This window comes from Mesoplodon mirus (genome assembly GCF_964341445.2).
Source record: "Mesoplodon mirus genome assembly, chromosome: 5".
In the NCBI taxonomy this organism is placed as follows: domain Eukaryota; kingdom Metazoa; phylum Chordata; class Mammalia; order Artiodactyla; family Ziphiidae; genus Mesoplodon; species Mesoplodon mirus.
The window spans coordinates 175,011,840-175,026,326 of NC_138980.1; the positions used below are offsets into that span (position 1 = coordinate 175,011,840).

General features: G+C 38.4%; 1 protein-coding gene across 2 annotated transcripts in view; it reads left to right on the forward strand.

Moving 5' to 3' along the window:
- The window catches only part of CTNND2 (catenin delta 2), a gene marked incomplete at its 5' end in the record, with an annotated part of 948,683 nt that overhangs the window by 560,898 nt on the left and 373,298 nt on the right, over positions 1-14,487 (forward strand). For both annotated transcript variants that reach the window (XM_082623542.1, XM_082623543.1), the window contains one exon: positions 952-1,207. In XM_082623542.1, the coding sequence (XP_082479668.1) occupies positions 952-1,207 (256 nt within the window). The remainder of the gene's footprint in view (positions 1-951; positions 1,208-14,487) is intronic.

Below are 14,487 nucleotides of genomic sequence, written 5' to 3' on the forward strand. Positions count from 1 at the left end.
TTTCATTGTATATGTCAGCTAAACCTTAGACGTCAAGTATTTTTGAGAACCAGATAAAAATAATGACAGGAAACACACTCCAAAGAACCCAGGAAGGAAACAAAAAACTGAAATTCAGTTTGGAAATAGTCAAACCAATTTTAGTAACTGGTGTCAAATCTTCTCCAAACAATTTATGCGTATTGAAAAGATGCAAATACTTCTGGAAAAGCCAAGTCAGCTCCTTATTTTGTTTGTGTTGCAGTTGGGCAGCTCTTCATCTCCTCTCCCATGCCCACCCTTCACCAAATATATTTGTTACTATGACAGCTCAAGTTGAGAAAGAGGCATATAAAAATCCTGTGGGTGTTTGTTAAACTTTACAAAAACTAGGACAGTCCTGCATTTAATGCTCGAGTACTAACTATGGACCTGTGTCCACCTCCACCCCCATGCATACGCATCCTCTCACGTTTCCTTGTTTTCTTTTATTTAGGAGAAATTAACCACATTAGTAAATTTCTTTCACACCCTTAATAGAATTAACGTAACATCACCTGAGTGAGCCCTTTCTGAGTTTTCTCAACCTAAACAGTAAAGAAGTCACTGTCCACGATTTCTTAGAAGATATTCCTTACATTTCTTCTGGGTTTTAGCTCCTCACAGAGTTTACATTTCCGATTAACAAACCTTCTCGTGAAGGTTGGTAAGCAGCAAGCACACCGCAGATGCGTTTTCGTCCTAGAGTGGAAAGGTTTATTCCTGAAATAGCATGCTAATTATCATTTTAATGGGTAACATCGAATGTGTTAGTTCAAATATGACAGAATTTTTTGTTTTTTTATTCTTTCAAACCCTTTTTTTTGTTTTTGTTTTTGTATGTGTGTAATTTTCCCCCCTGCCTAGACCTGGTTAACCGTTTCTGTGAGCAGGTCCTCAATTTTTTACTTTGTCCCTACTTTCCTGTCCTAGCCCCGTCTTCCCCCGGTGTCGACTCCGTCCCCTTGCAGCGCACAGGCAGCCAGCATGGCCCGCAGAGCGCTGCCGTGGCCACCTTCCAGAGGGCCAGCTACGCCGCCGGCCCAGCCTCCAGCTACGCGGACCCCTACCGGCAGCTGCAGTATTGTCCTTCCGTCGAGTCTCCGTACAGCAAATCCGGCCCTGCCCTCCCTCCCGAAGGCACCTTGGCCAGATCCCCGTCCATCGATAGCATTCAGAAAGATCCCAGGTGGGTACCAACCTTTTTCTCTTCCCAGTCACTGCTAAAGAGGTTTTCAAACCGGGCCTTGTTATCACATGATTTCTTTTTGCGTCGCGTTATTGCATCCATGTCCCTGTCTGAATATGAAAGCGTTGACTTTGGCTAGGGTTTATAATCTTCTGTTTGATTTGGAATATTGGTATCGATCATGGTTCCCTAGTATCTTCTTGGTTCAACAGCAAAGACGACCTTTTGATCAGAACATTTGTAGGTGCTTGAGGGTTTCAGCTATTTGATGAGTTGTTGACCAGTTTTCTTTCATGCAATAGAAATGGAGGATTGGGGGGTTATATCATTTGACTTCAAATACTGTGGTCTAGGTATTTTCTTGTCTCAGTAGAAGCATGCTTTGTCGCGTTGTATGTTTCCATTCGTCAGAGTGGAAAGTGGCACACCTACCAGGTTATACTAAAAATTGGAAATTTAGAAAACCCTTATTACCTTCATTTTTGTGTCTGAAAATAAACATTAGGCTGAAGTTGATTGGACATTGATTAAAAACTTGAATATAATATATTAAAGAAATTGTTATTATTGAGAAGTGTTTCTTTTTTGCTTTCTTTTTTCAACAGTGGTGAGGGATTTAGTGATACTCTACTTCTGAAATTGGAATTGAATTCCGGTAGAGTTAAATGATGTTTTATTCATAGGCATTTGATTTATGCAGAGTCCCATAAATATATATCTGCATCTGTGAATACTATAGATATATCAGATGCCTGGTATGTCTTTGTAACGGGGCATGTGACTTGAATCTGTTGATAAAATTCATCTCAAGGAATTTTTGGATATTTTCTCTGATAGAGCACACAAGTGCATGTGTACTATATTGAGGGGTTTGCATAGATTCTTTTGTAAAAAGAAATCACTTCTGCATACATAAAAGGCAGAATGGGACCATTTTATGGTATTCTTTGAGTTAGCTTCTTTAGCACAATTCAAACCTGCTTGGAGGGTTTATGTTAAATCTTATATGTGGTAGGACCTCCATTGTAAAGGTGAATTGTAATAGGTGCTCACTGTTAACTACTAGAAATAAGAATTCTTATACTTACATTGTCCGACATCCTGCTTCTCTCGATTTTCAGTCGAAACAGGGATCTCTATAGTCTTGGTCCTGAAACCTGCCCCAGATCCTTCAGTAATCTTGGCATGTGTGGGTAGAATGTTCTTCAGATAACAACACCTCAACACTCTCTATTTCTTTCTTTCTTTCTTTATTCAATATTTATTATTTTTTTATTGAAGTATAGTTGATTTACACTGTTGTGTTAGTTTCTGCTGTACGGCAAAGTGATTCCATTATACATATATATGCATTTTTTTATACTATTTTCCATTATGGTTTATCCCAGGATATTGAATATAGTTCCCTGTGCTCTACAGTAGGGTCTCGTTGTTTATCCATTCTATATATAATAATTTGCACCTGCTAACCCCAAACTCCCAATCCATCCCTCCCCCAGCACTCTCTATTTTTAAATAATTTTTCTAGACATGCTATTGAAAACATGTAGAAATAGAAGTAAACTCTTAGGAAATGCTAAATAGAAAAATACATAATTGGATTCGCATCGCTTTATTTAACATTGTATACTTAAATTGAGGCTAAGCGTTTAATCTTCCGTGGAAAGGTTTTAAAATTTCATATTAGGGGAATTTGGCTTGATAGGAACCCAAATTTATGTTTCTCTAGCTACAGTTTCGCTACTTTATTTTATAATGTGTATTAAATGCATTTTGTTTTATTAAATGGCATAGCCTTCTCACTTTATGTTACTGTCACTTTTATAGCCTTTTTTCTTCTTTCAGTGTATCATCATGGCTATTATCTTTTTAAGTTATGGATTATGTGACATATATTTATTGAGTGCCCACTGTAAACCAAAAAAGAGGAACACCAATAAGAAATGTTAGAATGAGTAAGAGTATACTGGCCACTGACCTTTTGTAGGTGTAAACTTATATACAAATCAGTGTTATAGGAATTACAGTTTACTATGTTATTTTTAAGAATGCTAAGCATTGGCTTTACATATGTGTTAATTCTGAAAAAAAAAAATCATACCACCATCCTAAGGTCAGGTATAGAAGCAAAGCAAACAGAACTAGATCTAGAGCCAGAACTGAATTATTATGGCTTAATGTAAAAGGAACTAATAATAATAACCTGACATTATGCAAAATGGGTATATAAAATACAATAATGCCTTTCTTGTAGAGCTTTTTTTTTAAATAAAAGAATATGTCAAAGTGTTCAGATTTAATTGAGACAGCCCAAATCTAATCTAAAATTCTAGTCCACAATCTAATGCTTCTTTTATGATAACATTTTTGTATCTTCTTTTGAATAATGAATTTTGGTTCTTCCTAGGTGAATATTACTAGAATGGGTATCTTTTACTTTGGGGGTTCAAAATTGTTTATTTCAGCATTATAGCTTATGATTTAAACTTTTCCAGCTTTTAGACTTCTTTCAAGCTTTTATACATACATTTTTGAAGAGAATTTGTTAAAGTTTTATTTATCATTAAATGCCAGACCATGTAAGCCTCTTTGACATTGCAAACATGTATTTATAGCGCATTACAATTCTCAAAGCACTTTTCCTTACATCTTTAACTTAATTCTCCTTTGTGGGAGGAAACTGATATACCCATATTTTGTGCCTTAAATAAATGGAGAATTGGAATAAATGACCTGTGGGTACACAGTCTAGAATCCACACTTTTAAGACATGGGGCACGTATTGGCATGGGCATTTATATTTCTTTATAAAAAATAAAAAGGAAAAGGAAAGACTATACTCACATCTTTTATGATTTTCTTGGAGGATGAGTAAATGATAGCACCAGTTTTCTGTGTGTAGGAGTGAATGAAGGAATGAAGGAAATGATACAAATTGTCTAAACAGGTCTGGTCTCTCTGATAATTGCTTATGGATATGTGGTCTTTGTTTTGTTTTTCCTTTCTTTTCTCTTATACTATCTGCCTATCTGTCTTATTGCAGACCAGTATCTTTTCTCTATTAAGGAGCTTCAGGGAGGAGTTTTCAAGCAAATCATCCATTTTAAAATAAGAATTTGAAATCAAGGTAGCCCCAATTCAGTCATTAGACTTGAAACCAGAAATTCCCTGTTATCTTTTTTTTCTTTGATATTTTGATGACATTTATTTATTTATTTAGGCTATTTTATTTTATTTTTTAATTTATTTTTTTTTAATTGAAGTATAGTTGATTTACAGTGTTGCATTAGTTTCAGGTGTACAGCAAAGTGATTCAGTTATACATATATATTCTTTAAAACAATTTTAAAAATTTTTTTCTAAGCCATAGGATATGAAAGGATTGGTTCTGAAGGGTTAGGTTTTTCTAGCTTACTTGGCTGAGTCATATAGATCAGGGCAAAACTTTGGACTTTTCACTTTTAATTGTCCCTACTGTACTCCAGCAAAGAATGCACAGAAACCTTTTATACAAGGAGATGGTAGAATCTGATTGCCTTTTTAGGTCAGCAATCACTTTGAAAAAAAAATTTATATATATAATGTTTGCTTTACAGCCACATTTGCTGAGAAATTTTTATTTGTTAATTGCATGTTATCTTCCATAAAATGTGAATTTCTTAAGAATTATCACAGCTAATACGTTGTTGGTATTATACCAGATGTTGAGTTTTATACAGTCCTTTTAAACATGTAGGCCAAATATAAATCTTTAAATTATATGAAGGGACTCATCCCAACTCAGTGATGTTGGGAGTGATAAGTCATAGCATCCTTATTTTGAAAATGTGATTGATGAAATAACCAGAAAAAAAGCAAGACTGATGTACCTGGTGTACTAATGGTGTTCTATAAATGTTCTTGTCTATAAAAGAAGAAAAGTTATGGCTAAGACATTTACTGACATAACTTAATGTGTAGGTTGCAGCATGAATGGCATCTTTTAATCAAGTTGGATTAATCCCTTTTCAGGATATTGTAATCCTTGATGTAAACTACCTCAAAAGCAGTTTTTCAATCATGCTAAAGGAATCTAACTTACTGTAAACATGATTCACAATAAAATTCTATCTTCTTTTTGTTATGTAGTGTAACAGAGAAATAAATGCAATGACACATCTTTATGCTGAATTTGAGCCCAAATTAGCAACTGCATTTTCAGTTGGCTCTATCAAACTTGTTCTCCATGTTTTGTTTCAAGCCACTGTATTTGACCAATAATCTAAAGATATGCACTTTTAAGGAATTACCTAGTGTATTACTAAAATTATTTTATTATTGGATGTTGTTTAGTATATATTATTAAGTAATACTGCTTATAAATATCATTAGGTAAACCTAGGTTAAGAATGTTTTCCAAATGCTGGGTTTTTTTTCATTGCTTACCTGCCCACACCATAACCACACATAGCATATAGTGAAATGAATGCTCAGGAAACAAAATATATACAAAGATGCTTTTTTAAAGGTGAAGATTTAAAAAATATTTTTAGCATCTTTATTAAAGTTTAAAGTGCCATTATTATGTCATTTAGGTAACATGTCTGAAGTGTTTGCAATAAAACAGTCATAATATTCTTCCTAGTTCAGTTCTCGGGTGGTGAATCTCTGGGGAGTTTGTTTTTCACTTTAAATGTTCAATAATCATTTATTTAACTGGGGAACTGTCAGAGGGGGAAACAATACAGCATCTGCAATTTAAAGACCCTCAGTGTGAAGAGCACTTGGATGTCATTTATTCAGTTAAGCCAAAAGCAAGCCCAACAATTGGCCATTCAGTCTCTGTTTGAATGCCTCTCGAAATGGGCCACTCACCATCTCTTGAAGCGTTTTATTAATTTCTTGAATAATTCAAGCCTTGTACACTCATTTATATTGAAATCTTCACCCCTTGTAAGTTCACTCCCTGACCTTGTTTCTGACCTTTGCAGTCATGTTAGAATACGTCTATCCCTTCTTCACAGACAGCCCTGAGGACAGTTATTACTCCTCCCCCCAGCGCCTTCTCAGTGGGTTCTCAGTGAGACTTTTTTTAAATTTATTATTATTTTTTTATTGAAGTATAGTTGATTTACAATGTTTTAGGTGTACAGCAAAGTGATTCAGATATCTATATACATGTATATATATTCTTTTTCATATTCTTTTCCATTATGGTTTATCACAGGGTACTGGATATAGTTCCCTGTGCTGTAGAGTAGGACCTTGTTGTTTATCTATTTTATATATAGTAGTGTGTATCTGCTAATCCCAAACTCCTAATTTATCCCTCCCCTACCCCCTTTCCCTGTTGGTAACCATAAGCTTGCTTTCTATGTCTGTGAGTCTGTTTCTGTTTTGTAAATAAGTTCATTTGTGTCATATTTTAGATGCCACATATAAGTGATATCAAATGGTATTAGTCTTTCTCTGTCTGACTTACTTCACTTAGTATCATAAGCTCTAGGCCCATCCATGTTGCTGCAAATGGCATTATTTCATTCTTTTTCTTAATGGCTAAGTAGTATTCTATTATATGTATAATGAAATTATATATATATATATATATAAAATTTTCTTTTTAACTTAAATGAGGGACTTTACATTCACTTCTTGTTGGGTGATTCCATTATTTGATACTTCAGACTCCAGTTTTGTTATCCAGCATGATTATTATAATGCACTCCTCATGCCACTTGGAAATATGAAAAGCACACATATATGTCCTCAGCGAGGTTTTTTCAACACATGGCTAGAGCTGGGCAGGGACACAGCCCTGTAGCTCTCATTCTTTTAAACTCTTCCCTCCAGGTCCATCTGAAGGCACATGTGTTCTCGGTGACTTTTCTGGGGAATATTGTAGGGTGAACTCTGCAGGCGCAATGATAGCATGAAAAGAGCTTCATTCTTTAAGGAGCTTTTAAAGGTATGTGAGAGAGAAAGGTATATCCACAAATGACTGTAGTGCATTGGGTAAATAAGACAGATGTGATAGAAGTACAGAGGCGGAATTGAGTGGTTTGCCGGAACCTTGAGGAATAGCTGATATTTACATATGAAAAAATGGGAGAGAAAGCTCTCTAGTTGAAAAGAAAAGAGGGCTGGAAGTCGGGGGTGGTGCCTGTTTGAAGTACTCCAGCCTGGTTGGGCTGGGATGGGAGGGAAGCTGTCCACCCACCGAGTCAGCAAGAAATGTTAGCTTGCATCTCTGTATGCGGATTTGTTTACTTACAAATTATGAACATGGTATGTTAATTTCCTAGGGCTGTCTTGCCATACAAATTACCACAAACTGGGTGGCTTCAACCAACAAAAATGTATTCTCTTACAGTTGTGGAGGCCAGAAGTCTGAAAAATCACAGCCTGAGCAGGGTCATTCTACCTCCAAAGGGTGTGGGGTGGCCTTGCCATCCCTTGAATGTGCCTGCAGAGCTTCAGTCTCTGCCTCTGTCTTCACTTACACCTTCCTCTCTGTCTCACGTCTCCCATCCTGTTCCTATGAAGACACTAGTCACTGTATTTAGAATCCATGCTAATCCAGATGACTTCATCTTCACCTAATTACATCTGCAAAGACACTGTTTCCAAATAAGGCCATATTCTGAGCTTCTGACTAGATATGAATTTTGGGGAGACACACTACTCAACTAACTACACGTTTCAGTGTACTATTACATTATTTACACTGTAAAATAGATGTGCACTAAAGATAGAACTTGAAACAGGGGATGTTAAAGATAAAACACCACAATTAAAAGTTTTTATTTCAGTTTACATTTTTTAAATTCCTTTTATTGAAGTATAGTTGATTTACAATGTTGTGTTAATTTCTGCTGTACAGCAGTGTGATTCAGTTATACATGTATATGCTTTCTTTTTTATATTCTTTCCCATTATGGTTTATCACAGGATATTGAATATAGTTCCCTGTGTTGTACAGTAGGACCTTGTTGTTTATCCATTCTGTATATAATAGTTTGCATCTGCTAATCCCAAAGTCCCAGTCCATCCCTCCCCACCTCCTCCCCCTTGGCAACCACATGTCTCTTCTCTATGACTGTGAGTCTGCTTTGTAGATACGTTCATTTGTGCCATATTTTAGATTCCACATATAAATGATATCATATGGCATTTGCTTTTCTCTTTCTCACTTACTTCACTTAGTGTGATAATCTCTAGTTGCATCCATGTTGCAGCAAATGGTACTATTTCATACTTATTTTATGACGGAGTAATATACCATCATATATATACCACGTCTTCTTTATTCATTCATCTGTCAATAGACATTTAGGGAGCTGTGAAAGACCAGTATACACTTTTAATCATAAAAACCTTTCTTTAGAAAGAGCAATATGGTTGAATATGTTAGATCTGAGTATATTATCACTGCTTTTGCTGGTTAACATGGCTGATGTTCATCTCTCCAGGTGTGGATAGATGGGTGAGCGAAGCTATTTTCTTAGCCCTTGGCCATGCTTGAATCATTTGTGCTACCTTGTTCGTATTGGGAGGGTTAGTTTAAAGCTAGATCATATAATCTAAAACTTCACATGGACCGGCACACATCACATGGACCGACACACATCAATAGCAATAGTGGTCAAACTATCAAGGGTGTGACTGTCATCCTTGCTGTGTTGTGGCTTCCAGTAAAAAATGTACCATCATCTGAAATGTGAGCCCAATGAGAGGGCCAGTGCCTACCTGTGGAGTATGATCGTTCTGAATTGCTTTATTTTGTTTGGTTAAGTAAATAAGTAGAATTTCAAATGTTCTCCCCTCTCAGCCCAGGTGATGATCTCGTGCAGCCCTGCAGTGCAGGCTCTCATCCACCACGGGAAGAGTAGAGGAGGTCTGGGTTGTAAAGGGCGTCTAACACCCAGGGGAAAAGGATTCTCAGCAAGTCATGATTCCAGGCGTGATGCTCACCTGCTCTGCCTTCAGTGTCCATGTGTGTAAAGCGGAAATGATAAAAGCACCTTCCTCATGAAGTTGCTGTGAGATGACACGTGTTCAGACCTCAAGGTCTTTGGGGCGTTTCCTGGCATAGGGAAGGGCCCACTGTTGTCACCACTGCCTCTCTGCTGCCAGCACAGCGCCTGCCAGCAGGAGCACCTGTGGCCCAAGCCTCGAGCTGAGAATGGCACTTGGGAGTCAGAGACGTGGAAGAAGTGGGTGACGGCACAGAGGATGCGTGCGGCCGAGTGGCAAAGACTGGCGAGCAGATCCCGGGGGGATGCCCTGCTGGAAGGCCAGGGATGGGAGGGCATCTGGGGAGGCCAGAGCACAGGCCAGCGGGGGCAGTGAGGAGGGAAAACTGAGACCTGGGCCCTCACGGCCAGGAAGCAGAATCGGAAGATGGAAGGGAAGACTCCAACTGCAAAAGGATTTTGTTTGTTTTACAAAAGCCTCCTTTTCAGGATTCCTTTTATCAACTGAAAGGAAAGCAGTGTTTACACACAATACTTGTCTGTGCCCATCTTGATTCTCCCAGAGCCCAGATTACTCATTTCGCCTTCTGTCTTCGGAATCCCTCGTAGGAGTGAACGATTGCATTTCTAAAAGAGCGACTCATTTGTAATACTACGCCCTCACCTCGTTTATACCAAAGCGGGTTCTGGCATGGGGACCATGGCGACATCCCAGATGCATCCTTCTACCCAGGGTACTAATTAGTTGGTTAATGAGTCATTAGCAGATACTCCATCAGTTGTGATGGTAGAAATCTCTGCTTTGTTTTTTTCTGGTTTACAGGCTTTCCTCCTGAGAACCAGCCCCATCCTTCCCCTCAGTCCACATGCTTTTGGTAAAACAGTCTCTACCCCAGGTTCAGAAGGTGAGCCTGTAGCCCACACCTGGTCCAAGAGCCAACCACTCACTGGGGCCTCCAGCACTAGCCAGACCCGCAGGGGTGCACAGGCGCCTGAGAAAATCAAGTCCCTGCTCTCGAAAGTGGGCCACTGGACTTTTCTGCCTCATTTAGGGCAAAAAGCCAAATCCACGCTACCTGGAGCCTCCCACGGGAGCAAAGGCTGTTGTACACCCTCCCCTTCTCCCAGCAGGGTTCCCCCTCCCCTACCCAGCCTCTCTGAAGGTGGCCGTGGTGATCCTGGGTTTGGTCTCCATTATGAAGCCAGGAATATCTGTCTTTGGTCACTTAAGTTGTGTCTCTAATGATCTACCAGTGTGTCTGTCATATATCCTGATGCAGTTAAGTTCTTTCCAGAACTTAACGTTAACCCCTCTACTTAAAGCCAACTACACTCACTCCCTGTTTTAGGAACAGAAATAACATCTTTCCCCTGATTCAAAGCGACTGAGAAGTTCCATGCGATAATTTAATTATCATGAAATCTTTACCCAATCTGTTTATAGGAGAGATGAACTCTGGTGACACCATTTAGCCTCAGGGGGCCATCTCAGGTCCCTAGAAGTCAGAACTCTGAAACATCAAGCAACTCTAGTCTTAATATTAAGGTCCCCAGTAATGATAAGTACAATGATAACATCAAAATAAAGATAATTGATGGTTTAAAGGAATGGCATATTGGATTCCTAAGTAAAACAAATAATGAGTTTGCAGTGTTGTTATCAGCCCTCAGTGTATTACTTTTGCTAGTAATTCATCTTACTTCCTGCCTTAAGGTTCATCTCTATTTTCTCACTGACAACCAGGTTCATATGTTTGTGTCTGTGTGTCTGTTGGGCTTAAATAGTCTCATACTGAAGAGAGAGTAGGCTCTTGCAGGTGAAGTCATTTTTTTTTTTTTTTTTTTTTTTTTTTTTTTGCGGTACGCGGGCCTCTCACTGCTGTGGCCTCTCCCGTTGCGGAGCACAGGCTCCGGACGTGCAGGCTCAGCGGCCATGGCTCACAGGCCCAGCCGCTCCGCGGCATGTGGGATCTTCCCGGACCGGGGCATGAACCTGCGTCCCCTGCATCGGCAGGTGGACTCTCAACCACTGCGCCACCAGGGAAGCCCAGAAGTCATTCTTTGACAGTCATTTAGGATGAAGCAGAAAGCTAAGCTACAGGTGGGAGGGAGGAAGTAAATCTCTCTCTTCATCTTCCTTGTGAAAGAAATGATCAGAATATTGAAGGGCCCAAAAGGAGTGTGAATATTAAAAAACAGTGCCCCTTACAAACAAGCTGAGAACCAACAATGAGGCAGCCTCTTTCCTTGGAATCTCAAGGACGATTAGAGTGGCCCACAGACCTGGAACAGAAGCTCCTAAATCTCGGGCTCCGTTTTGGGGTCTCTGCCTCTATTTCCCTTCTGCATGCTCTCCTTTCACTTCCCACTTGATACTTTCTAGAGTTCTGGGAAGTGGTTTGAAGGAATCAAAAGAAGGGTTTGTGCTTCAAAAGGAATCAAAGGAAAGTGTTGTGGGTCCAGTATTGAATAAGATTATAAAAACAGACAAGAGCATCCCTCTTCCCCAGGGTTGGTTCCCACGAGTGGGAACCCCCCAAGGAAAAAGGAGAAACCAAGAAAATCCAGGGTGACAGAACTGGCTTCCACGGTCCGTCATTCCTCAAGGACTGTCTCCTTCTAGGGGGAACCTTGACAGCCCTACATTTGATTTTATTAAGGAAAGTGGCATCTACGTATATGTCACATAGATTATGTGTATACATATACATATATTATGTGTGTCTATGTACATAAATAAACTATCTGTTAATCGGTTCTGCACACAGTTACCCAGAGATAAGATTTGCAAAACTTACGTAAGAACTTGATTTTTAATGCGACAAAAGACACATGGTAACAAGGTATTGATTTTGCTTCTTGTCTGTTTATCCATCAGTCTGCTTTCCCAACTTTTGTGCTTTGCTTTTATTTTGTTTTACCATTTTAAAAAAGTCATTCTAAACAGGTTCCATTCTTCAAGTCACTGTTGATAGAATGTTGAAAACTAAAAATATAAATTCACAAAACTAGAGAAACACAACATTTGTTTTCCCTTCAGAAATCCGAGTAGCTGTGAGAATATTGGAAAGTACATCCTGGCTGTTTATTTCCGTCTGTAATCGGCATCCACATAGTTATGTTCAACCTTTTGAAATTATGTGCTCTTTAAAGGGCTCTATGCTTCTCAGAGAACGTGACCATATTATGAAAAGAATTTTCTTTCTTCGTTATTCAACTTATGCTGCTGTAACTATGGAAAGCCAATCTCAATCTATCCTCAAAACCTCCCTGTTTATCCTACCACAAGCGAAAATCTGAAATCCCCTTTGATCATTTCACACACAAACCAGTTTTAATATTTTTCTGGATGGCTTCAGTCACTTTTCTTCACCATCTGACTTTGAACATTTAATTGAGGACCAAAATGGAGCATTCAGAACTTTTATTGTCTTACAAGGCAGGTGGTAGTTGACTGTCAGTTTGTAACTAATGGAAATTAATTTCCAGTGCTTCTTGAGATGTTTTGCAGCTAATAGTGCTCATTAATTTGGAGGCACTGACATCTGTAGAGAGAAAATGAGCATTTTGTAGTAAGAAAAAGTACATGTTGAACTGATATTTCCATTGTTCATGATACATTATAAATCTAGTAACTTAAATTCTTTCATCTACTGAAGATCATGTCCAACTACCTTAACGGGTTTGCTGAACTGAGTGTGTTCTAACCTCCACTTAATTCTATAAGAAGAGAAGCATGGGGAAGGGGACGAGTAGAAAGAGAAGAAGATATCCAGTGGGAAAGCCAGTGGGCGGGGTTCCTGCAAAGCAGAATATTTTACGTATTGAAAGGCATCTCATCAAGTGAGATGAGACATGTGTCTTCATTGTTTTACCTTTTCAGATTTCTAGGGGCATTTCACTCTGTGCTTTGCTCTTTTCATGTGCCTCTTGCTTAAAATTTCATGCTAGAACAGGGCCCATAGGCCACCAGTTTTGGAAGCTCTTTAGAGCTGAAGCCACCACACCAAGAAAACTCTGGTTGTGTTTGATAACTGGGCCATTTGCATAGAGGCCCCAAAAGTGAGGGCCTCCATCTACCATCAGCTGCTCTGTACTGACAGATGCTACAGTGAGCCCCTGGGGTGACTCCCCAGGACTGAAATGTGACACAGAGATTCCAAACATTTTTGGAATACAAACACTAGTTCCATTCCAAAAGCCATGTGGGTGCCAGCCCAGGGTAGCTGGGCTTTTACTTTGCAGATAGTCTCCTCCGGCCACTTCTTAGCACACAGGAAAGGCAGACATGAAATAACCTTGGAATATAGGGCAGTCTTTTCAGTTGCATAAAGGGGCCCCTATGAAAAAATAATCAAAGTCGGTTTCAGACAAACGTTTGGGAACCATTGGCTTAGAAGCCACAATGTAGCAGAAATCATTTCTCTGAACAGGTGGGTAATGTAAAATTAGCTTCAGATGCTCAGTATTATCCCAGTGAATGTGAAAAAGAAATCCTGGCCTTTTACCTTATTTTCTTTGCTTGTGTATACTGGGTTGTTTTTTTCCATTTTTGTTTTTAATTTTTATTTTTTTATTGAAGTATAGTTGATTTACAGTGTTTCAGGTGTACAGCAGTGACTCAGTTATATGTATGTGTGTGTGTGTGTGTATATATATATATATATATATATATATATACATATATATATATATATATTCTTTTTCAGATTATTTTCCATTATAGATTATTACAAGATATTGAATATAGTTCCTTGCACTTTTCAGCAGGTCCTTGTTGTTTATCTATTTTATGTATAGTTGTCAGTGTCTGTTAATACCAGATTCCAAATTTATCCCTCCCCCCCTTTCCCTTTTGGTAACTATAAGTTTGTTTTCTATGTCTGTGAGTCTATTTCTGTTTTGTAAATAAGTTCATTTGTATCATTTTTTTAGATTCCACATATAGGTGATATCATGAGATATTCATCTTTCTCTGTCTGACTTACTTCACTTAGTATGATCATCTCTAGGTCTATCCATATTGCTGAAAATGGCATTATTTCATTCTTTTTTATGGCTGAGTAATACTCCATTGTGTATACACCACATCTTCTTTATCCATTCATCTATCAGCAGACACGTAGGCTGCTTCCATGTGTTGGCTACTGTAAATGGTGATGCTGTGAACATTGGGGTGCATATATATACAGTTTTGAATATATTTGCTGACTGACTAGAATTATACATTTCTTCTGAATATCTTCAAGTCTTTCAAAGCAGTAATATTCTAAAGTATTAATCATTTCTGAAAAATCTCCAAATATTTAGCCTACTTTATATAATGAG